Source organism: Petromyzon marinus, chromosome 38, assembly GCF_048934315.1.
Source record: "Petromyzon marinus isolate PM22_M1 ecotype Great Lakes invasive population chromosome 38, UKy_Petmar_22M1.pri1.0, whole genome shotgun sequence".
Lineage (NCBI taxonomy): Eukaryota > Metazoa > Chordata > Hyperoartia > Petromyzontiformes > Petromyzontidae > Petromyzon > Petromyzon marinus.
In genome coordinates this window covers 4,701,056-4,726,362 of record NC_133704.1, presented here as the reverse complement: position 1 = coordinate 4,726,362, position 25,307 = coordinate 4,701,056, and the positions used below count along the sequence as shown (strand labels likewise).

The 25,307-nt window shown below is 55.6% G+C and overlaps 1 protein-coding gene across 1 annotated transcript in view; it reads left to right on the top strand.

The window, feature by feature from the left end:
• LOC142930370 (transmembrane protein 132D-like) overlaps positions 1-16,499 on the top strand; it is a 34,746-nt gene extending 18,247 nt beyond the window's left edge. Inside the window, exons 2-6 of the mRNA XM_076072573.1 lie at positions 7,775-7,953; positions 9,101-9,370; positions 9,769-10,103; positions 10,705-10,944; positions 15,956-16,499. Coding sequence (XP_075928688.1) covers positions 7,775-7,953; positions 9,101-9,370; positions 9,769-10,103; positions 10,705-10,944; positions 15,956-16,112 — 1,181 coding nt within the window. The 3' untranslated portion in view covers positions 16,113-16,499. The remainder of the gene's footprint in view (positions 1-7,774; positions 7,954-9,100; positions 9,371-9,768; positions 10,104-10,704; positions 10,945-15,955) is intronic.
• The last annotated feature ends 8,808 nt before the right edge of the window (positions 16,500-25,307 follow it).

Here is a 25,307-nt window from a genome sequence, read left to right as displayed (position 1 = left end):
CACACGCCCTTCTCTGAGCGTGTGCTACTCTGCTGCTATGTGGAGGAACAGATGCATGAAGGGTACGGAGCGAAAGAAGTTCAACGTGCATGCATGCTCATTTGGTCATTATATTCTCCACAACAACGCGAGTGATTATTTTGAGTAATAATTAAGATTATTAAGATTTATGTCGAACTTCGAACCCATATCTAACACACACGCACGCGCGCGCGCAGAGACGGGGTTATATGTCTTTCTGTCGTATAAACGTTTGGCAGTTCACCAGCATTGATTCGAGCGAACCTGACTCTGCTGACGAGATACTAAAAGTCGAAACCGCTCCTGAGTTTCGCTCAGGTTGAACCATTCGCTGCTGAAATTGTTGCACTTCCAGAAGGTAGGCTGCGTGTAGCTGACGGGATGTGTTATGTGTTTATGCGTGTGTATGTATGTATGTGTGTTGGTATGTGTGTGTATGTGTGAAGGTGTGTGTGTGTGGGGAACGGTGGCACAGTGGTTAGCGCACTGCGCTACGAACCCGGCGGCCCGAGTTCGATTCACGCTCACGACCAACACTAAGAGTGACGGCGAATATTTGAACCGCTCCTTGGCCTCCCCTCGATCTATTCAGCCTCCACTCAGCCGGGCGTGGTGGTGGTGAGTGCTGAGACACTGGTAGTGAGGCACTGGGTAGTGAGACACTGGGTAGTGAGACACTGGTAGTGAGGCACTGGGTAGTGAGACACTGGTAGTGAGACACTGGGTAGTGAGACACTGGTAGTGAGACACTGGGTAGTGAGGCACTTGTAGTGAGGCACTGGTAGTGAGACACTGGGTAGTGAGACACTGGGTAGTGAGACACTGGTAGTGAGGCACTTGTAGTGAGACACTGGTAGTGAGACACTGGTAGTGAGACACTGGTAGTGAGACACTGGTAGTGAGACACTGGTAGTGAGGCACTGGTAGTGAGACACTGGTAGTGAGGCACTGGGTAGTGAGACACTGGTAGTGAGACACTGGTAGTGAGACACTGGGTAGTGAGGCACTAGTACAGAGACACTGGTAGTGAGGCACTGGTAGTGAGACACTGGGTAGTGAGGCACTAGTACAGAGACACTGGTAGTGAGACACTGGGTAGTGAGACACTGGGTAGTGAGACACTGGGTAGTGAGGCACTGCTAGTGAGACACTGGGTAGTGAGACACTGGTAGTGAGACACTGGGTAGTGAGACACTGGGTAGTGAGACACTGGGTAGTGAGGCACTGGTAGTGAGACACTGGTAGTGAGGCCCTAAAGAAGGCTGTCTCTGGTGTAGACCAATCCGTTTCAAAGACAATGCCATTTATTATCAGAGTGTTTGTTTTGTTTGAATGTTCACCACAAGTATCGCGTGCGGTTAATGCGAACTTGAATCCTTGTTATCCTTGTTATCTTTGTATGGTAGTGTGGGGGGAGCGATAGTGTAGCGGTTAGCACGCTGCGCTATGAACCTGGCGACTCGGGTTCGATTCCCGCTCACGGCCAACACCAGTGACGATTATCTGAACCGGTCCCGGGCCTCCCCTAGGTCGACTCAACCTCAAATGAGTACCTGGTGCGGTGTGTAAACATTGCCACTAGGGAGACAAAGGCGGTCGGGCGTGGTGCTGGCCACCCACCCCCTCGTGTACCGATCCGGCCTTCATAGGTGCTCGCTAACAGCAACTTGCCCCTACAGTCTGTTAAGGCTATACGGGGGATCTTTGTCTTTTTGTATGGTAGTGTAGCGGTTAGCGCGAACCAAGTCACCCGAGTTCGAATCCCGCTCACGGCCAACAACAGTGGCGATTATCTGAACCGGTCCCGGGCCTCCCCTAGGTCGACTCAGCCTCAAATGAGTACCTGGTGCGGTGTCAACATCGCCACTTGGGGAGACAAAGGCGGTCGGGCGTGGTGTTGGCCACCCCACCCTCCTCGCGTGCCGTGCCGGCCTTCATAGGTGCTGCTCGCTAACAGCAGCACTTGCCCCGACAGTCTTGTTAAGGGTTCTTTGTCTTTTGTGTGGTAGTGACGTGGTGCGTGTTGAGGAAGGCGTCAGCAGCACCGGAGTGCACCTTAGGCGGGTGCCGCGCAGGGAGATCGAATCGAACTGGCGACTCCTGGCAGTCGATGCGAGAATCGGTTTCAGTCGGCCGGTTCCACCCGGCGGGTGCGGAGGTCGCGATTGGTTGGTGGGGTGCGGGCGGGGGGGGGGGTGGGAACTCAACCCCACTAAACTCAGCCCATCATCCCCGCCGGGGATGGCGGGGTCGATAAAATGAGCACCGCTTTGACAATAACCACGACACCACCGCGCAGCAGCATGGGGATATCCGAGCGGAACGAGCTCAGTGGCTCCGTGTGGATGCGCCCCTAATTAGATGGCGGCGTCGCTAATTTGCCGACGCTAATGTTGGGTGCCCGAAGCAGCCCCCACTGGGCAGCAATTAGCGGGCTCCGAGTTAATTGAAGTGGGGGGGGGATGGTGGTGGTGGTTCGCGGCACCAGCCTCAGGCAGCGAACGGAACCATCGCTGTTCAGTGCCAAGCGCGGTGGCCGACTGGTGGCTCAGTGGAGCTGAGATGATGCCGCTGATCGAGCCGTGCCGCCAGGAGAATCCTGGGTTCGAATCCCGGTTTAGGCTGCCGCTACCGCAGGCATTGAGCCAAGCGGAGTGAGCCCGCTCACCACAGACTCGCACAGAGAACCAGCGACTGACGTAGAGACCCATAGATGCACCACCACAGAGACCCATAGATGCACCACCACAGAGACCCATAGATGCACCACCACAGAGACCCATAGATGCACCACCACAGAGACCCATAGATGCACCACCACAGAGACCCATAGATGCACCACCACAGAGACCCATAGATGCACCACCACAGAGACCCATAGATGCACCACCACAGAGACCCATAGATGCACCACCACAGAGACCCATAGATGCACCACCACAGAGACCCATAGATGCACCACCACAGAGACCCATAGATGCACCACCACAGAGACCCATAGATGCACCACCACTGAGACCCATAGATGCACCACCACTGAGACCCATAGATGCACCACCACAGAGACCCATAGATGCACCACCACTGTGCCACATTGCTGCGTTTCAGCCGCTCGTTGTTGTGAGCGTCGCTCCTCCGCCCTCCGTTGTTGTTGTTGGAGGGCGACTGCCTCCAACTGTGTCCACTAACAGCGTCCTTCACGAGGCCGACCTTGACACGGCTGGTGCCGGTCATCGGCAAGTCCACTCAGCTCCACGTCCCTCCTCCGTACGACATCCGCTGAATCTCGTCAGCAGCCCGTGCCGCGCCTGTTTAGCCCCCCCCCCCCCAGCCAGCTCAGCCTCGCCTGCCAGAGGAGCTTAACAGAAAGACGTACACAAACATGTACACAAACACGTACACAACCATGTGCACAAACACGTACAACAGAAAGACGTACACAAACATGTACACAAACACGTACACACCCATGCGCACAAACACGTACAACAGAAAGACGTACACAAACACGTACGCAACTATGTGCACAAACACGTACACAACCACACGATATTAATTTGTGTGAGTGGAGTCGTGCCTCCGACAACCTCTGATTGGAAACCCAGACACACGACGGAGACACAAACGCAGACCCGCAAACCCATCGGCCGTATGAATCACGGGGGACATAAATCATCGGTAACAGGGGGGGAGCGGCCCGGGCTGGAGAGAGAGAGAGGAGGAGGGGGGGTGGACAGGGAGAGAGTGACAGAGACAGAGGGGGGACAGAGACGGAGGCGACACAGGGACCGATAGAGAGAGGGACACGGGACAGAGTGGGACGAGGAGAGACGGGGGACACGCAGGGAGAGAGAGAGAGAGGGGCGCGAACCACCGCTACCACTACTCCAGCCGCACGGTCTCCGGGGGGGGGGGTGGTGGTCGGGTGGGTGGGGGCGTGCGGGGTTAGGGATTGGTGGGGGGCACAACCGCAAGAGTAAACCGTTTAACTCTGGGGGGCTGTTGGGGTTAAGGTGGGGGGGGGGCACGATTGATGCCCCCCCCACCACCAACCTTACCCGGTGCTCCACCGCGACCGTGACCTATCGCCCTCCGCACGCTCCTTCCGCGTCGTCCGTCCGCTCCACCGCTTCACCTGTCGGCTCGCCTTTGTGTCTCTGCCGTCAAGGAGGAGGAGGGCGGGGGGGGTGCGGTGGGAGGGAGGGAGGGGTGAGCACAGCGCCCCTCCCCTCCCTCCCTCCCCCTCCACATTCCCCCCCAACCCCTCCCCTCTCCACGACTCGTGGCGCTGTCCCGCCGCGTTAGGCGGCTTGAACCGCAGTGCTGAGCGAACCGTCGTACGTAAGGGGGGGAGGGGGGTTGGGGGAGGGGGGAGGGGGGTTGGGGGAGGGGGGTGAGGGGAGGGGGGGTGAGGGGTGAGGGGAGGGGGGTTGGGGGAGGGGGGCTGTAACCTTCAGAGAGCTTCAAGTCCGCGTGTCCCCCCCCTCTCCCCCCTCCCCCCCTCCCCCCCCTCCCCCCCCCGCGTCTCAGCGATGACGGCGACCTGCGGACGTCGAGTTCGGGCCGAGTCCGTGGATTCCCCCTCCCCCTCCCTCTCGCTCGCTGGCTCGCTCAACGTGCCCCGTGTCCTCCTTTCTCGCATGTGCGTTGGACTTCTATCGCACCGCGCACGTAGCCCACCGCGCTAAATCGCGCCTCGAACGATCCCAGCCACCCCCCCCAAAAAAACACACAACCTATTTGGATTCGCTTTGCCGTTCGCATCAAACAATGCCGACTCGCTCGGGGCACAACGTGAGCTGAGCGGTGTGATCACCTGTGATGGTGAGCCGCCGCCCGGTGAGGTCGAGTTGTGTGGGCGAGTCTGGTGGTTGTTGTTGTTGTTGAAACGTGCGAAGTGATCTTGGACGCACAAACTAACGCACTTGGACACACGCGGAAAAAGACAAAGCTTCCCCCCGTACAGCCTTGACAGACTGTTGGGGCAAGTGCTGTTAGCGAGTATCTAATGAAGGCCGGTACGGCACACCATGGGGTGGGTGGCCAGTACTACGCCCGACCGCCTTTGTCTCCCCAGTGACGATGTTTACACACGCACCAGGTTCTCATTTGAGGCCGAGTCGACCTCGGGGAGTCCCAGGACCAGTTCAGATAATCGTCACTGGTGTTAGGCCATGAGCGGGTCGCCAGGTTCACTACCGCTCCCCACGCGGACACACACACGTGGACACAAAGATCCCTCATATTGCCTTAACAGACTGTAGGGGCAAGTGCTGTTAGCGAGCACCTATGAAGGCCGGAACGGTACACGAGGGGGTGGGTGGCCAGCACCACGCCCGACCGCCTTTGTCTCCCTAGTGGCAATGTTTACACACCGCACCAGGTACTCATTTGAGGCTGAGTCGACCTAGGGAGGCCCTGGTGTTGGCCGTGAGCGGGAATCGAACCCGGGACGCCCGGTTCATAGCGCAGCGCGCTAACCGCTACACTATCGCTCCCCACAACACACGCGGACACACACACACAACCACACACACAGAGCCACACACACACAGCCACACACACAGCCACACACACACACAGAGCCACACACACACAGCCACACACGGAACACGGACAGTCGAGTGCACTTGCCGGGCACAGCGATAAATAAAGAGTCGATCAGCTCCATTAAAGACGTGTTCCCTGTGTCGCGTGTTCAGAACAAGGGTGGAGATTTCTCTCCATCTCCCTCCCTCGCTTTGGCGTCGCTGGCAGAGTGGTCGCGGGGCTTTGCCGGCTCTCTAACCCCCCCCCCCCCCCCCCAGTAAAAAAAAAACACCCAGCAATCAGAGAAGCTGTGGACCGGGAGGTTGCACGAGTGGATCATTAGCGATCATCACGATCAACAACAACAGCAACAACAAAACATCTTTAACAAACATTCTCCCAGCCACCCGCCCCCCAATTTGCCAATTGGGTATCTCCCTGGTCTCCTTGTAAAAGAACATCGTTGTCATGGCCACCGTACACATTTTCGTGAGCCAGTCAAGGTCATCTGAATGTATGAGATGTGATGTACCCAGCAAGGTGGAATTTCCACCACTGGCTTTCGAACCCGTCGGTGGAGATCAGAGCCAAGACAAAGGGCGTTCGAGCGGACAACCGTTGCAACTAAATCACAAAGCACAGCGCGTGGGAAATTCATCTGAACGAAATCATCCAGACGGAGAGCGGAGGCGCAGTGATTAGCGCACTGCGCTGTGATTATGGGCCACGGCGGACATCAGTGGGGCGTGATGGGATATCCGCACCGCTTACCAGAAAACCCTCCAGCGGGTCGCGGCGGTCAATTGGCCATACTTCACAATGCCGGTCAATGCGGGTTGTTGAAGACAGGGAGCAAGAGTCTCTGGGGATCTACGTGAGTCTGTGGGATGTAATGTTACTGGGTCTCTATGCGAGCCTGTGAGTCTCCGTGCAAGCCTATGAGTTTCCTATGTGAGTCGGTGGGTCTCTATATGGGTCTCTGTGTGAGTCTGTGGGTCTCTGTGTGAGCCTGTGAATCTCTTTGTTAGTGTGTGGGTCTCTATGGGAATCTGCGGGTCTGTATGTGAGCCTGTGGGTTTCAGTGCAAGCTTAAGAGTTTCTATTTGAGACAGTGGGTCTCTGTGGGAGTCTGTGGGTCCTCTGTGTGGGTCTGTGGGTCTCTATGTGAGCCTGTGAATCTCTTTGTTAGTGTGTGGGTCTCTATGGGAATCTGCGGGTCTGTATGTGAGCCTGTGGGTTTCAGTGCAAGCCTAAGAGTTTCTATGTGAGACAGTGGGTCTCTGTGGGAGTCTGTGGGTCTCGTTTCTCGTTTGTTTTCTCCCCCCCCCGCGCCTCCCATTAGGACGGTTGTCTACGAACGGTGCGAAATAACTTCAACATACGCGCATAGTCTGTATATTCCCACTGCTGGGCAAAAGCCTCCCCCAGCCTGCCGCGTTGCCTTCCCTCCCCCGGCTGCTTCCGTGCGGCCGGCTGTTTGCTGCCGCTCTCCTCTCCCCTTCCCTCGCTCGCTCTCCAGTGACCCGCGAGGTCCCTCGCCTCGCTATTGTGCTACCGTAATCAGTCCCCGTGGTGGTCTGCCCAAGCCGATTTTGCGCTGCCCAGAATGTAATATTCAGCATTGATTGAGCATCTGATTTACGGGTGTGTCATGTTTTACCTTCGTCGTGTGGTCCTGCGCCTTTCTCATTCCCTTTGGTTTTTTGTGCCGATTGCCGTTTGCTTCATTGCTGTGCTTTGGTTTGTTTGGTTTGGTTTTTGCTTTTGTCATTTTTGTTGACCCCAGGTCACTCACCCACTCACTCACCCACCTACCCATTCACCCACCCACCCACTCACCCACCCACCCACTCATTCATCCACCCACTCATTCACCCACCCACTCACTCACTCGTTCACTAACCCACCACAATAATTTACTCAACCGGTTATTCAAAAAATAAACTTGAACCTTGAATTCACTCAATCACCCACCCACTCATTCACTCACCCACCCACTCATTAACTTACCCACCCACTCACTCATTCACTCACCCACTCATTAACTCACCCACTCACCCGTTCACTCACTAACTCACCTGCCCCCTCACTAACTCAATCACTAACCCACCTCCCGAACCACCCGCTTCTTGCACGTGACACTCCACCCTCTCGCCCGTGGTTCACCCAAACCAAGTGTGGGGTCCTTGAGCTCCCCGCTCGCTGTGCGCGTTTCCTCCGGCAGAGTCGGCGGCGTCGGGCGGGGACCCAGTCGCAGAGGGCCCCGGCTTGGGGGCTCGACCCCTGACCCCCGTGCACCTGAGGGCCCGCGTGACCCTGCCGGAAGGTCACCTGGCTTTCCTACTGCACACGGCCAACCCTCACGCGGACCTCTTCCGCAACGCCAGCGCGCGACTGCTGCAGGTGCCGGCGTGTGTGTGTGCGTGTGCTTGTAGTGTTTGTGCGTGTGTGCGTGTGTGCATGTGTGCGTGTGTGCCGCGGATGGTGCGTTAGGAACGGATCAAAAACGAGGTCCACGGTGGGACGCGCCAACCGTGGATCACAGCCAGGGTCATCGAGGTCGGCACCACGTGGTGCAGGAGGATTTGGGACGCGGCTGAAAGCAGAAAGGGGGGAGAGAGGCCACGTGGCCGAGGGACTGCATAAACCGACGATGACGATGATAATAATACAAATAATAATTTGATAAAATAATTTCAGCCCTACCTAGAAAAAATGTTCAGCCTGCCCAATGAGAATATCTCCCGAGCGTGGTCTCCTACGCACGGCCACACGTTCAACATTTCCTCTCGCAAGCTTTCACCACGCACTACTACGGGCATCGTCTGTGTTTGAATGCTCAAGGTGCATACCTGTCAGCCCCTTATCAGTGCCTACCTTACTACAGACCAATTCAGACTTTATTGGTCACCCCGTGCCCCTTATACCAACGTTCATCCTCCGACGTCCCATCATAAGGGAGAAACACAAACAAATAGCCAACAAAAAATACATTGGTTTTGCCCGTATTGAAACGGCTGTGAGCCGTATGGGCCTGAAAACTCAATTTCTCTGTACAAGAATATGGGTAAACCGTGTGGCTTGGCACTCAAAAAACTGCACATGGGTGAGAGTGTTCTTTTGGGCAGGCACAGCTTTGGCGGGGCTGAAATAATTTTGTTAACATTTATTTGTATTACAGTATATATTACTGATCGTATACTATATTAGAAAAAAGGGTTTTGCTTGCCTGGATGGATTCCTACCTGCCTGGGCTGGCTGGCAAATGGGTGGGCAAGTGCACGATTTACATTACCACCCTTGCAAATACGCGGGCAATACGAGTACATATATATATTTTTAATTCACGACCAGAAACTAGAGAGTGCAAGGAAAATTCACAGAAGAACGATCACAAGCGAGTGTGAAATATTCTCGCGCCACCTGCTCGTCATCCTCTTTCTCGGTACGGAACCGTGACGACCTCGAGTTCTGTGGCCGCCGCCCACCGGCCCTCCACCCACCCCCCACCCACCTTTCTGCACGCACGCATGTGCTCCCACGTACGCAGGCCCCCTTCGTGATGCTCGGCGCGCGGGGGGTGCGTCCCCTGTCAGAGCCGCGCGTCAACGCCACGTTTGGCCCCTTCCGGGTGTCTCGCCCCATCCCTCCGGAGCTGCTGGGGCCGTCGCTGGGTGGCTGGTCGGATGGACCTCGCGGCGGCCCAGACGCCGCCTCCTCCTCCGGAGGACGAGGAGGGCCCGCCGGCAGTGGCCAGGCGGCAAGGCTGCGGGCCGTGCTGGTGCAGGAGAAGGTGTACTCCAGCTCGCCCAAAGTGCAGGTGAGGAGGGCGGAAAACTGTGGCAGCGATGGGCAATCAATTAATAAATAAATGCCCGCGATGGAGGTGGCCCTGAGACTCAGAGGTCCGGGACGCTGAGCCGAAACAGAAAGAGGCAAGGCCAATCGGGAAAGGGTGGGGCCTAAGGAGAAAGGGGGTAGGGCACAGAGACAGAAAAGGCGGGGCTTAAAGAGGAAGCGGTGGGGGCTAAAGCGGAAGGAGTGGGGCCGACAGAAGTTGAACTTCCCTGTTGAGTTAATGCGATGGATCGTAGAATCAAATACTTGCACGAAGCCGCTGCTGCGTAATTTTTTAGTACCGCCAATGCGGCCACAAGGCCGGCTTGCGGCAACGTTATACGTCGTCGGATCGGTGAGTATCCTCTCCTGTGCACCAAGGTCCTATTCCACGCGACGGGCCGCGACTGGGACGACCACAGCGACATCGCGAGCCTGCCGTGCGTCCACCTCCACGCGTTCCGCGAGACGCGCGAGGCGCGCGGCTCCTGCCGCCTCGACACCAACCTGGGCCTGTGCCTCGCCGAGCTCGCCCTACCCCTCGCCTGGTTCGCGCCCCCCACCGTGGTGCCGGGCCGGAGGCAGAGGCCCTTGGGCGAGTCGCAGGCTGCGGCCCGCGTAGAGCTCTACTTCTCGGTCCGCCCGGCCGAGGCTGATGGGAGTTGCCGTGGTGATGAAGCCAGGCAGCAGCAACAGCGGGCAGGTGGCGGTGTCAGGTAACATGAACTACACACCTGCACCAGTTAGGGTTGCTGTCTGTTCTGGGTGGTCCCTAGGATCAATCTCTCGTTGAGGTGGCTGTCCTGAGAGATCTCCGAGACCTTCCAGGAAACCAACGGCAAGAAACACTTCTTTCAAATGTTTCTTGCCGTTGGTTTTCACACCTGATGATGACTGTTTGTGTTACAGTCGAAACGTCGTGAGAATTTTATTGTTTAATATATTTTTTATTATTTTATTGTTTCCCTTCCACGTGACTTTACCGAAAGAACCAAGAATATAAGCAGACCTTTTGTTCTCATCCGATATTTCGCATCCGGGTCCACATTTCTGATTTTATTTTTTGTTGCATCGCGGACATCTCGTCCCCGTATTTACCAATTGCATAAATAAATACTCACGATAATCGGCATCGTAAGATATTCTACTGCCCATGCTTTGACCCAGTTTAGTTTTATTCACGCCACGGAGGTGACAACCCTAGCACCGCCACCATTGCCGCCACCATCACCAGGGCGGTTGCCACCTCTCCAGCCGTATCCATGATACGTCCCGTTTTTTTTTTCGTTTTTTTCTCTCTCTCTAAATGCCTCCCAGAGGCGTCAACTCCAGCTCCCGGCGCGGCCGCGACGCCCCCGGCACGCGGCACCACAGGCCGCTGCTGCGCATCGGCAGCGTGGGCCTCCTGCTGTCGCCGCCGTCGCCCCCGGTGACCGAGTCGCGGCTGGAGGGCGGCGTCGCGCTGCTCATTCCGGAAAAGTCCTTCCGGCCCGGCGAGGTCATCAGCATCACCGTGACCCTGCCGCGCAACTCCACGCTGGAGCGATTCACCGTGCGGTGAGATGCGCGCGACATCGCCCCCCCCACCCCACCCCCGTCGCCGCTCATCTCGCCGCGTTTCGCCAATGAGCGGAACGACTCGGGCGGGGGGTGGGGGGAGGGGGGGGGGGGCGGGGGGTGGGGGGGGAGGGTATTCTATGAGTGCTTTACGAGTGTTCCGTGTGTTTCGCGTCACCAAGCAGAACTTCTTTAATTCGTTTCTGAGAATGCGCTAAAAATTGATCCTGATGATGATGGGCGGTTTTTTTTGTATCCGGTTTGCTGCCATTTTTGTTTGGAAGTTTAATTTCGGAGCTGCGTCTGGCGATCACATCGCGCTGTTGATCGTCGCCCAGCCGCGCCGTCACGGACTTGCGGTGGAGCGGTGGTGCAGCTACGCAGTCGCCGACCAGAGGTTTTAGTTCCCGGCCACAGCCAAGAAGGGTTGAAGGAGAATCCCATAGACATCATGTGATGTCAACTCCCATGGGCTGTTATATACAAAAGTAAAACTATAAACTAAACTATTTCTATTTTACAGGTGAGGCCCACTGACCTATACAGCTCTTTTTCAGAAGCGACCTGGCCACAAATGGTAGCTCAACGAAGTGGCTTATCACGTGGGAATTTATAGCAGCTAAATACTCTAAACACATGGTTCCAAATGTGGAGGGAAAGAACGGAGGACACGGAGAAAAAATGCACGCGACCATCGGGGCAACATGCAAACTCCAAATATACAGGCGTCCAAATCTACAGGGGGATATCACAGAGCCAGCTAGCTCTGTGGTATCCACTTCCAACGGGCCGCTCTCTACTACTAAGGACTGCACTGTTGTGCGACTTTTCCAATCGGATTCTTTATCTCGTAACAACACGACGATGACGAGGATGGCGCAATCTGGATAACATTGGACGGGGGGAATCGCGTTAACAGAATTATAACGATAGATAACTAAACCGCGACGGAGAGATCGAACTGCAGAAGCCACAAAGGTCCGGCTCGTCTCGGAATCGCGACCCTGTTGCTGTGCTCCGAATGTGGAGAGACAGATTGATGAGGCGATCTACAGGCGCACGACGGGACTGACATATTAGTACGCAGACTGAGACTGACACCTCGGTGATCGTGACCTCCCCCTGAGATGCCCTTTGATCCCCAAACGAGGATTCCCCCCTCGAGCAGCAGGGGAGAGGGGTAGGGGGACCCCAGTGAGGGGACGCGACCCTGCAATGAGAAGATTCACCTGGAATATATTGCTCATTAAATATTCACGACATCGCGACGATCATTCGACCACCCACCCCACGGGCACCCACCCCCACCCCACCTCCACTCCTCGAGCCATCAGATGAATTGGCTGCCTGTGTGCGTGTCCCGATAATTATCTGTGTGTGTGTGTCCCTTTGCTTATCTTCATGTCTGTCTGTTTATCTATTTTGCTATTCCTCTTTATCCATATGTCCATTTGATTATTTACATCTGTCTGTTTATCTGTTTGTCTGTCTGTGTGCGTCTGTCTACACGCGTGTCTCAATTGTGTATGGCACGTGAATGTTCATCCAAATGTGTGTGTGAATGTTCATGTAAATGTTCATGCGGATATATGGCTTCGCCAATTGTCGCGAGAGACGGGGACGGGTTTTGGGGGGGTGGGGGGATGAATTCGTCCAGCGGCGGAGAGACCATGGATGCCGATGTCACTGCTGCTGAAACTGGTGATGACGATGAGCGGTGGCGTTTGAGTACCTCGTCCGGGCACCTATTCATTTATTTGTTTATTTACTTTGTTGCTCCCCGCACCCCCTCGCTCACCTCCCCTCCCCGCTCCCCCCACCCTGGAAGGCCGGGAGGGACAGCCGCAGGAGGGAGGAAGTAGGTGGAAGCCCATTAATCGGCGGTTTAATGAGGCGTAGTTATTGATGGGCGGGGGTGGATGTGGGAGCGTCTGGGGGAGGTTGCGGATCGCCGGGGACCGTTGTTTGGGGGCGGGGTTCCCCCTCTCTATTTGACAATCGACCTCCAATTCCGCTCTCATTATTTATTTACTCGCTTGCTTCGCTTGAACGTTGGGAATGTGCACCTTGCGAACGTCCGGGGCGGAGCGACCCAGCGGCTACCGCCCTGCGCTCGCTTGGTGGAATCTGACGCGCTCGAAGGGGCGGCTGACGGATCAACGATCGAGTCACTCTCTCCATGTCACTCCGGTGGCTCGCCGGTCGGTCAGTCGCCTCCGAATCGCTCTCCTGCCGCTGCGACTGCGACGGTCATCGGCCTCCCCTTTCCACACCGTCAGACGACTTGCTCCGAAGGTGGCGGTACCCACGATTTACCCCACCACACGTGACCTGCTGGGTGGACAGAGGCGTTTGGGAGGGAGGGAATTTACGAAACTTCTCCCCCCCCCCCCCCCCCCCACCGGTTCGATCACCGCGCTTGTGATTGAACCGGTGACCTCTGGACGCTGGCGCCAGTGACGTCATCGTCCGGCCATGTGACTGCTCCACCAACGGCGGTGGCATCAATCGGAAGGTTTCGAGTTCAAATCCTGGTTGTGGTGTTTGGTGGGGGGAGTGATTTCAGCCCATGATCCCTCCCTTCGGGGATCGATAAAACGAGTACCACATTGCGTGTTAGTCAACATACAGTGGTCGTCTCCTGGATGTCCTCGTCCTCCTCCCCCCAACCGCTATAGCAACGTGGAATGCCCGCCACTGTGAACAGGAAGATGAGTGCCGCCCCGATGCCCATTAGAAATCATTGTGACTCTAGAAAAAACATTTCCATCGTAATGCGGAAAATTATTTCTGGGCTCCGAGCGTTAATGCGGCCCGAAAGCACGAGAGGTCAACGGAGCATCGGGGCCCTCCCCTCCACTGCACGCAGAAGCTTTATCTGCGCCTCCTCATCCAAGGCAAATGCCACTGCTGCTTCTGCGGCCGCTGCCACCGCCACCCCCATCACTACCGCTGCTGCCACTACTGCTGCTGCTACTACTGCTGCCACTGCTGATGTTGCTGGCACTACTGCTGCTGCCACTGCTGCTGCCACTGCTGCCACTGCTGCTGCCATTACTACTGCTGCTACCACTGCTGCTGCTACCACTGCTGCTACCACTGCTGCTGCTACCACTGCTGCTACCACTGCTGCTGCTACCACTGCTGCTACCACTGCTGCTGCTGCCACTGTTGTTACCACTGCTGCGACCACTGCTGCTACCACTACTGCTGCCACTACTGTTACCACTACTGCTGCTGCCACTGCTGCTGCCATTACTGCTGCTGCTGCCACTGCTGCTGCTACCACTGCTGCTGCTGCCACTGCTGCTGCTACCACTGCTGCTGCTGCCACAGCTGCTGCCATTACTGCTGCTGCCACTACTGCTGCCATCACTGCTGCTGCTGCCACTGCTGCTGCCATTACTACTGCTGCTGCCACTACTGCTGCCACTACTGCTGCCGCCGCCGCCGCCGCCTGCTGCTGCTGCTGCCCTAATCGCGCCGGCCCTGCGAACATTCCCCCACTGCCACGGCGCCTCGCCTCCACCGGGGAGCAAAGCTCGAGAGAGAGAGAGAGTGCAGGCGGTGCAACTGCGCCTACTGGAGAGAGGAATTGACCAGGGGGGGAGTGGATTCCTTGCACCAAGGACCCGTGCCGACTGCACCACTACGATACCACTATGACAGCGCCTGTGTGTGGGGGCGGTGCATGTAGGTGGTAGTGTAGCGCTCAGCGCGCTGCACCCCAAGTTCAATTCCCGCTCACGATTATTTGAACCGGTCCTGGGCCTCCCCTAGGTCGAGTCGGCCTCAAATGAGTACCCGGTGCGGTGTGTAAACATCGCCGCGATGGAGACAAAGGCGGCCGGACGTGATGCTGGCCACCCACCCCCTTCGTGTGCCGTGTCGGCCTTCATAGGTGTTCGCTAACAGCAACTTGTCCCTGCAGTCGGTTGAGGCTATACGGGGGATCTTTGTCTTTGTTGTGATAAGTGGCATGCTCCAGGCTCAGCAGCAGAGTCTCCTTTTTGGAGTGAGCGGCAATCACCAGGTCATCGGCATATATAACGTGGTTGACCAGAACGGGATACTTCCTTTGACCGCACCCGGGCATCGATCGGCCTCCCGTTGTACCTCCGTACCAGATGTAAATTCCTCCGGTACAGCCATGAAGGGCTCATTGAACTCCGTTGTTACAAAAAAAAAAGATGTTAAATAATGTGGGGGCCAGAGGGACATCCCTATCGTACGCCAAGGTGAACAGGAAATGACTCAGACTCCCAGCCAAGCAGCATTACCCGGCATCATGAAGGTCCTTAAAGGTTTGTGCGCAGAGAGTCCGGTACCCTGAAATCACCAAGAATAACCCAAATCCCCGGTCTCTTCACGGTATCATAGACCTTGAACCAGGTCAACAAAGCAGATATGTAGGCTCTGCCGAAATTCCCTACACCTCCGCTGTAGCAGACGGCACGGAGCGTATGGCGTCTGTGCACGAGCTCCCAGTTCTGAAACCGCACTGGCGCACTGCTGCCTGGCACGGTGGCGATGATGAATGACCCTTGCGAAGATTGTCGGTCCCGGCCTCACACCGAGGAGAGAGATGCGCCGGTAATTATCACAGTTGGTGCGCGGTGACGCGTGGCGACGCGTGGCGGTGCTGGCCGTGCCGGCTGTCGGTTGTGCTCGTGAGAGTGTTGGCTGGGCCGTGGTGGTGGTGGTTGTGGTGGTGCTGGTGGTGGTGGTTGTGGTGGCAGCTTGCTGCTGCAGTGTCAGTGGAGGCAGCAGGAGCAGCAGCATCGAGGGTTGGTGGATCACGCATGGATGTTGTTGTGAAAACTCCCTTCCCCACCCGTGGGCGCTGCGTCGTCATGGTGTCAGATGTAACACTTCCCCTTTGGTTTGAAGGCATCGGGATGGGGAAGGGGTGGGGGTGGGAGGAGCACGACCCCGCGTGTCGATGCGTTCCGTCGCGGGTCGTTAACTCGTCGTGTTCGGCGCGGGCTTGTGGGGGTCGTTTCTGCCGCAGGGCCAAGGCGAAGAAGGGCATCGAGGTGCTGGGGGCCCAGCCCGTCGACCCATCCGCCTGGGAGCTCAGCAGCGACATCATCAACTCGGGCAAGCCACCACGTGGTGGCGGTGGCGGCCACGCGGCGCCAACCCGGGCGCAGCCTCGCCGCGGGTGAGGAGTCCAATCAACCGCAGGGCCACGGGGGGGCCCACCGAGCCAATCGCAGGCACACCACATCCAGTATACCTCGCGTCTATGGATGGGGCTAACTATTCACAGCCCAACTCTGATGTCTCCCGGCGAATACATTGAGTGAGATTATAAATGTACCCCCCGATGATGACGATGATGACGACGACGATGATGATGATGATAATGATCCCGTAATCTCACCAGGGCCGCCACGTTTGCGCTTATCTAGCAAATGGCGAGTTGGCCATTGCGTGCCAGATGGCCGTGCTAACACCACCACCCCCCACACCCCCCCGATGATGATGATGCCGCGGCAGATGGCGAGTCTCCTCTGCCAAGCCATTCACCTGGAATCGCAACTCGGCGTTACCGATCGCGGGGCGGAATGGGGTGGGGCGGGGGCGGGGTGGGGGCGGGCTGGGGTGGAGGGGGAATGATCGTGGGCGACTCGAGATGCAACGCAGAATCGTTCACGTGACGTGTGTTCACGTGACGTGTGTTCACGAGACGTGTGTTCACGAGATGTGTGTTCACGAGACGGGAGTTCACGAGACGTGTTCACGTGACGCGTGTTCACGAGACGGGAGTTCACGAGACGTGTTCACGTGACGAGAGTTCACGAGACGTGTGTTCACGTGACGTGTGTTCACGAGACGTGTGTTCACGTGACGCGTGTTCACGTGACGGGAGTTCACGTGACGTGTGTTCACGTGACGTGTGTTCACGTGACGTGTGTTCACGAGACGTGTGTTCACGTGACGGGAGTTCGTGACGTGTGTTCACGTGACGTGTGTTCACGAGACGTGTGTTCACGTGACGTGTGTTCACGTGACGTGTGTTCACGCGACGTGTGTTCACGAGACGTGTGTTCACGAGACGAGAGTTCACGAGACGTGTGTTCACAAGACGTGTGTTCACGAGACGTGTTCACGAGACGTGTTCACGTGACGTGTGTTCACGAGACGTGTTCACGTGACGTGTTCACGTGACGTGTGTTCACGAGACGAGTGTTCACGTGACGTGTGTTCACGTGACGGGAGTTCACGTGACGTGTGTTCACGTGACGTGTGTTCACGAGACGTGTGTTCACGAGACGTGTGTTCACGAGACGTGTGTTCACGAGACGAGAGTTCACGAGACGTGTGTTCACGTGACGTGTGTTCACGTGACGAGAGTTCACGTGACGTGTGTTCACGAGACGTGTGTTCACGTGACGAGAGTTCACGTGACGTGTGTTCACGAGACGTGTGTTCACGAGACGTGTGTTCACGTGACGAGAGTTCACGTGACGTGTGTTCACGAGACGTGTGTTCACGTGACGAGAGTTCACGTGACGTGTGTTCACGAGACGTGTGTTCACGTGACGAGAGTTCACGTGACGTGTGTTCACGAGACGTGTGTTCACTTGACGTGTGTTCACGTGACGAGAGTTCACGTGACGTGTGTTCACGAGACGTGTGTTCACGAGACGTGTGTTCACGTGATGTGTGTTCACGTGACGCGTGTTCACGAGACATGTGTTCACGAGACGTGTGTTCACGTGACGAGAGTTCACGAGACGTGTGTTCACGTGACGTGTGTTCACGAAGTGCACGGATTCGCTCGGGGGCAGAGACTCTGGTGGACGCTCGTCTCTAGTGGGCAGAGACTCGGGGGGGCAGGCTCCTGGGTCTCTGTTGTTCTAGGGTCGCGTGGTTCTGCTCCAGAGTGGTTCCATGGGGGGGGGGGGGGGTGGAAGTGGAGAGGGTGGAAGTGGGGGGGGGGTAGGGGGAGCTCGCCCTTTCGTCAGCTGTAGCCACGCACAGGTCACTTTGAGATGCGAGCTGTGTGCTGGGTTAGTGCCGCTCGCCCCGGACCGCCCTCGTCGAGGAGGAAGAGGTGGGAGAGGAGGAGCGCAAGGGGAGGGTTACGGCGGCGGGCACCGAGCCGTCATCATCATCATCAGCATCATCGCAGTCATCACGGGACCAGCTCTGTCATCACCGCCATCATCATCCTCCTCCTCGTCGTCGTCATCATTGTGGCCTCGATCGACAACGCCATCGTTATCGCCGCTCGCCGTCAACGTCAACTTTTTGCGTCATCTTTGTCATCGCTGTTATCGTCACTGTCGTCATCGTCACTGTCGTCATCGTCACTGTCGTCATCGTCACTGTCGTCACTGTCGTCATCGTCACTGTCGTCATCGTCACTGTCGTCATCGTGGTCGTCGTCATCGTCACTGTCGTCATCGTCACTGTCGTCATCGTCACTGTCGTCATCGTCACTGTCGTCATCGTCACTATCGTCACTGTCGTCATCGTCACTGTCGTCATCGTCACTGTCGTCATCGTCACTGTCGTCACTGTCGTCATCGTCACTGTCGTCATCGTCACTGTCGTCATCGTGGTCGTCGTCATCGTCACTGTCGTCATCGTCACTGTCGTCATCGTCACTGTCGTCATCGTCACTGTCGTCATCGTCACTATCGTCACTGTCGTCATCGTCACTGTCGTCATCGTCACTGTCGTCACTGTCGTCATCGTCACTGTCGTCATCGTCACTGTCGTCATCGTGGTCGTCGTCATCGTCACTGTCGTCATCGTCACTGTCATCATCGTCACTGTCGTCATCGTCACTGTCGTCACTGTCGTCATCATCACTGTCGTCATCGTCACTGTCGTCACTGTCGTCATCGTCACTGTCGTCATCGTCACTGTCATCATCGTCACTGTCGTCACCGTCACTGTCGTCACCGTCACTGTCGTCATCGTCACTGTCGTCATCGTCACTGTCGTCATCGTGGTCTTCGTCATCGGCGTGGGTAAATGTGCGAGTCCGCGACTGTCACTTGACAGAAAACCACGCGTAACCGTGCGGCACCCGTGCTGGCTCCCGTGCTGGCTCGGCTCGGCTCGGATGTGTGGCAGTGAAAAAAGCGGAGGGGGTGGGGGGGGTGTGGTGGGGGGGGGGCCTGTCGCAAGTTTTGTATCGCGCGTAGCTGAGACGAGGCGGCCGCGTGGAACTGTGGCACGCGGTGAGGTAGGAGGGGGAGCGTGGGGGGGGGGGGCACGTGGGTGTGAAGTGACCTCCCTCTGCTGTAATTATCGAGCAGCGGGGCTGACCGGCGAAGGCCATCTGTCTCGTGTCAGTGACAGATGCAAGTCGTTTGGAAATGACCGAGATGGCCGCTGTGCAATGAGAGTCGTCGTCGTCTTAATCATCAACATCCTGATCATTCCGATCAGCTCAAGAAATTATAAAATCTTCGTCGTGATCATCATCAGCAGCAGCAGTAGCGTCAATAGCAATATCATCATTATCACCATCATCTACAACAGTGATAGTAGTAGTTTTACCCTTTTAACTGGCACAAAATAACTGACACCTCTATTCAAGGCATCATGTTTGCAATAACCACAACACAAGCAGTCAAAATGCAAACAAAAATAGACAACTCTGATAATGATATTGGCACTGTCCTTGAATTTGATTGGTCCACACCCGAGACGGCTTTTCTTAGAGCCTAGTCTCCATTGGTGTTGGACCAGAAGACGCCAAAAGGCGTACAACTCAAAAACAGCGCACTATCAGAGTATTGAGGGCTCGGGGTAGGCATTTACATTACTGGCAAAGGAGGTCTCATAAAAGTAATAGTAGTTATTGTATTATCAGCAATAACAGCAGCGACTTGACCCATCATCCCTCCAGGGTCGATAAAATTACTACCACTTTGTGTGGGGGTGGGCGGGGGGAAGTCAACAACAGTGACTATACTATGTAGAGACTCGCACCCCGCCATAGGAATGTGGACATTCCATGACGAGCTGTAGAGAGAGACAAGCACCAATGCCTCAAAGCTAATTTGAGCAGGGACGTCACTTCAACAAAAATATATAATGGGCAACGTTCCGGGCAATGGCCCTTCTCAATGGTATCTCGGCTATATTTATACTAGGGCAGGGTTTTTGACGGATGTATTTGTGAAGTTTAAACTCCGTCAACCTGTGGATCTCTATATATGTCTATTGGTCATCGTAAGTCTGTGGATCTCTATGTAATGTAAGTCTACGGACACTCAACGCGAGTCTGTGGGTCTCCGTTGAACAGTCGAATCCCTCCACGCAATAGGGGCTTCACTTAATCGACTGGCTTGACCAGCTTGTTAGAATGTCATATCTCGTTAACTGACCCGTCCCCCCCCTCCTCTTCCCCGGGACCCCCACACCGTGCCCTGCCGTCTAAGCCCCCCATAACCCCCCCCCCCCCACTGCAGTGCCACCAGCTGATTGATGGTGCTCAATCAACCTCCCACATCCCCCCTCCCCTTCCTACTACTCCACCGTCAGCATGATGGAGCACATGCCCACCGGCACGTGTGTGTGTGTCTGTCTGCGTGCTATGTTGTCGAGTACCTGGTGCAGTGCGTACATTTCGTAAAGAAAGAAAAAAAACACGTCAGCATTGGAGAGACAAAGGCGGTGTCGGTTATGGCCACACCTTCCACTCGTGTGCTGTGCCGGTCTTCATAGGTGCTGCTCGCTAACAGCACTTGCCCCAACAGTCTGTTCATGCTATACGGGGCAGGGGAGGGGGAGATATTTGTCTTTGTTGTCGTTGTTGTTGTTGTTGTGGTGTTATTAGCCGAGTTCCTTCCGGACGGATTGCCGCCAGGTCCCTGGCAAAGTCACGGCCGTCGCCAAAGACGGACCGATTGGCTCGGCGAGCAGAGCGAGCGGCCCGAGGTCTAAAGGTCGCGAGTTCAACGGCTGACTGGGGGTTAAATGAGCCCATCATCCCTCTTGGGGTCGATAAAGCGAGTACCACTTTGAGGGGAAGTCATGAGTGGTTGTAATATGGGCGTTGTCTATGGACAAGGGCCATTGCCTGAAACGTTGCCCATTGTAGATTGTTTTTTTTTCCCCTTTAAGGCCACACAGGATATATTCGCCCCTGCCATGGGAATGAGGAACTTGCACCACGGGCTCAGGGCTGTAAACGGGAAGCGAACACCACCTCGATGCTCATTGGAGGATGATATCACTTTGACTTTTTGCCAGACTGGAGCTGACCAAGTGCACAATGGCCCAGGTACGGGAACTCTTCCACCCACTCCAAAACCGCCTCTGGGACTGCAGTATCCATGGCAGAGAGTAGCCACGTGTCCATGGCACAGAGGATCCAGGCGGGGTGATCTCTGTTGTAAGTGGGGACTGTTGGTGAGGACCCACCTCCGAGTGGCACGCTCTAGGTTCAGCAGCAGAGTCTCAAACTCCTCGTCTAAGCACAAAGCAATTGCCACATTTCAGCATACGTAACATGGTTGACCAGTAAGGCGTAGCCATCCCTTTGACGGCACCCTGGCATCGATCGGCCTCCCATTGTATTACATTATCTGGTACAACCATGAAGGGCTAATTGAACTACATTGTCAACCAAAAATGTTCAATAGTATTGAGGCCAGAGGACACCCCTGTCGCACCCCAAGGTGAACGGGAAATGGCTCCGACTCCGGGCAACGCAGCTTTGCCTGAGCCTACCCACGATCAACAAGGTCCTCCGTGATGGCGAGCAGAGGGTTAGGGATCCCCCGAAAGGCAGTGAGAGTAACCCAGAGCCCTGGCCTGTCGATAGTATCGCAGGCCTTGCTTGACCAAGCCACTAGGTCCTGTTGAAATCCCCTACACCTCTGCTGTAGCATACAGAGGATGTGGCGTCGGTGCGTCTGTGTGTGACCCACACAGACACATGCATATAGCCATAACAGACGTTTGGGGTGAAGGCTGTTAGCGAGTAGCACCACGCCCGGCCGCCTTTGTCTCCCCATTTGCAAGGTTTTACACGCCGTACCAAGTACTCATTTGAGGCTGAGTCGACCTAGGGGAGGCTCAGGTAACGGTTGGGATAATCGTAACTCGGCTCGCGACCTTTTCAACACACACCACCCCACACACGTGTACACACACACCACCCCACACACCTGTACACACACACCACCCCACACACGTGTACACACACACAACCCCACACACGTGTACACACACACAACCTCACACACGTGTAGACACACACCACCCCACACACGTGTACACACACACAACCTCACACACGTGTAGACACACACAACCCTACACACGTGTACACACACAACCCTACACACGTGTACACACACACCACCTCACACACGTGTAGACACACACCACCCCACACACGTGTACACACACACCACCCCACACACGTGTACACACACACCACCCTACACACGTGTACACACACACCACCCTACACACGTGTACACACACACGTGTACACACACACCACCCTACAGACGTGTACACACACGTGTATACACACACACCACCCTACACACGTGTACACACACACGTGTATACACACACACCACCCTACACACGTGTACACACACACACGTGTACACACACACCACCCTACACACGTGTACACACACACACGTGTACACACACACCACCCTACACACGTGTACACACACACGTGTATACACACACACCACCCTACACACGTGTACACACACACACGTGTACACACACACCACCCTACACACGTGTACACACACACCACCCTACACACGCTGCATTATTCATGTCGAGAACACAGCCCGCCGGACCTCGTGGCATTATTGGGCGCCATTATTATTCGTTATCTGGGTCACTGCCGTCGCTGTTGGGCCCCAGCGGCAACGCCCCGCGTCATCTGGGATGAGGATATCACCCACAAAGACATCTATCGATTTCCCGCCATCCCTCGGTCGTGTCGGGAGTGGGGGGGCAGCCGCCGAACGGACGGCTGACGTGAATAGATTGCGTGAAAACTCACGTTCCCCCCCCCTCCCGTAGTGTCGTGGTCGCTACGACGATGGTGTCTGGGGGCACGCTGGGTTCGAGTGGGGGGGGGGGGGGTGGTCGTTGGCGATTTTCTGGTGGCGATAAGATAGGGAGGGGGGGGCGGGGAAGGTGGCCTTCCACGACAAAAAAAAAGTTGAGAATAATTGTGGGGAGATAAGCTGATTGAGGATTGTCGCTTGGGAGTTTGAGGGGTGGGGGAGGTGTCGAGGCAGTGGTTTGTAATTCCTCCTCCGCTTTTCCCCCGCGGGGTGCTAATGAATGGGTCGGAGCGTCGACGTCCATTCTCTCGCCGCAAGCTGTCCTCGTCCCATCGCTCTCGGCCCGAATCGTGAGCGGGCGCGTCCACAGCTCCATTCCCGCCCACCCAGCAGCGTAGCTAGCGGGGGGGGGGGGGCAGGGGGGGCCTTCCCACCTCCCCCTGGCCCCCCACTGGTAGCCAAAGCTACGAGTTGGGGGGGGGGGTGGCCCATTTGACAACCACCGCGAGATATGTTTTCAACAACGGTGTCGAAGAAGGACGGCACCGACTCTTGCGAAGACGGCGCCGCGTCCCTACGGCGTTAAATGCCCGGGACCGTGAGCGTAACGACGATGAGACGAGAGAAGCCAGCGATGTATAATGGCACGAGGTGCGACCGTGCGAGACGAATCAAATATCGGGGTCCCACCTGACCCGATTGCCGCACCCCCTGAGCTGCTAATGTCGGCAGGACGCCACTGGGCCCGTGGCAAACGCCGGCGATCATTATCCGAACCAGTCCTGGGCCTCGCCACTTGGGAGACAAAGGCGAGCCGCCGTGATGGTGCTGCTGGCCACCGACAGCACTTGCCCCAACGGTCTAAGGCTATACAGGGGATGTTTGTCCTCTGTGAATATTGAAGCACAGCAACAGCAACCGCCACGTGTGTTTCCGCATTGTTGCTGTTGCACTGCTGAGATTCAATGCTGATACTAACGATAACATTACATTAACGAGTGTCCATAACGCGGGTTTTTGGGTTCAATCGCATAAATATGAATGTGTCGTTAAACCCGCCACCACCTGACACAGCCAATTCGTAAGGTTTGCCACGTAAACAAAGAGTTCCGATTCCTTACTCGCGTGCTAGCGAGTAAAACCCACGACATTTACAATTCAAGTCCGACGTTTCGCCGGTAATTGCAACCAGCATCATGGAGAACTCCTCCTGTTTTGCTCTTAAATAGAGGGATTCATCTGAACCAATCATGTGCGAAGACCAGGAGGGGGCAGGGGTAAATGCATGCACATCAATCGCAATGGATTACCCATTACTGGTTGGGTTATTCATAGGGTATTCAACACACAAAATGTGAATGCGCGATGCACGTCGCGCGGTGCGCATTATGCACGCGCACCGCGCATGCACATCCTGCTGTTTTTAAATACTTCTGTAGCAAACGCTGCATTGGCTCGACGGGGCGATTGATCCGCACGAGACTAAAATAACATCAAGGTAATATTAAATAGTCCCAACCTCAACTTGTCGGCAGTGGCGCAACACGCGTGCCAACAGGGACACGCTCAATAGATTTTGATTTTGTTACATAATCTATTGAAATTGAGAATTGTTTTTTTGTTTTACATTCTGATAGCTACAGGCTTAGAGCTACTTGGAAGCCTATTGTCAAGTAATACTACCGCACTGTTAAATGGCAATGCCTATACAGGTCACCATAAGTTGAGGGTGATTAACTGTGAGCAGCCAATAACAGCTACTGCGATTTATTGCACCCAAAAACGGCAGGATGTGCATGCACGGTGCGCGTTCATAAAGTGCACGTGCAATGTATGTCGATTACCCTAGGAAGAATAACCCAACCAGCAATGGATATCAATTGTAATTAATATTTCATACATTAACCCCGTCCCACCCCCCCCCCCCCCCACACACTCTGGTCTTCACAGCTGATTGGCTCACAAGTTATGACATCACATTAACCCCGCTATTTAAGACGGACACAGGAAGAGAATTTCTCCACAACTCCGGCTATCGCCTGATGATGCTGGTTGTAATTACTGGCGAAACGTCGTACTCCAATTGTAAATGTCGTGAGTTTACTCGCCAGCTACTTGGCACGTTCTGTTTACGTGACACTAAATCTTACTAATTGGACCTTACTAATTGGCTGTGTCGGGTGGTGGCGGGTTTAACGACACATTTATATTTACGCAAATCTAACCCAAAAAAAACCTTTATTGTGGATAATATTGGTCGTGAAAGCTTACGTGTTCAATTAACGATTTTATTAATGATGCACACGCTTTAAGATGCGCATGTGCGGCCGTCTGGAACGC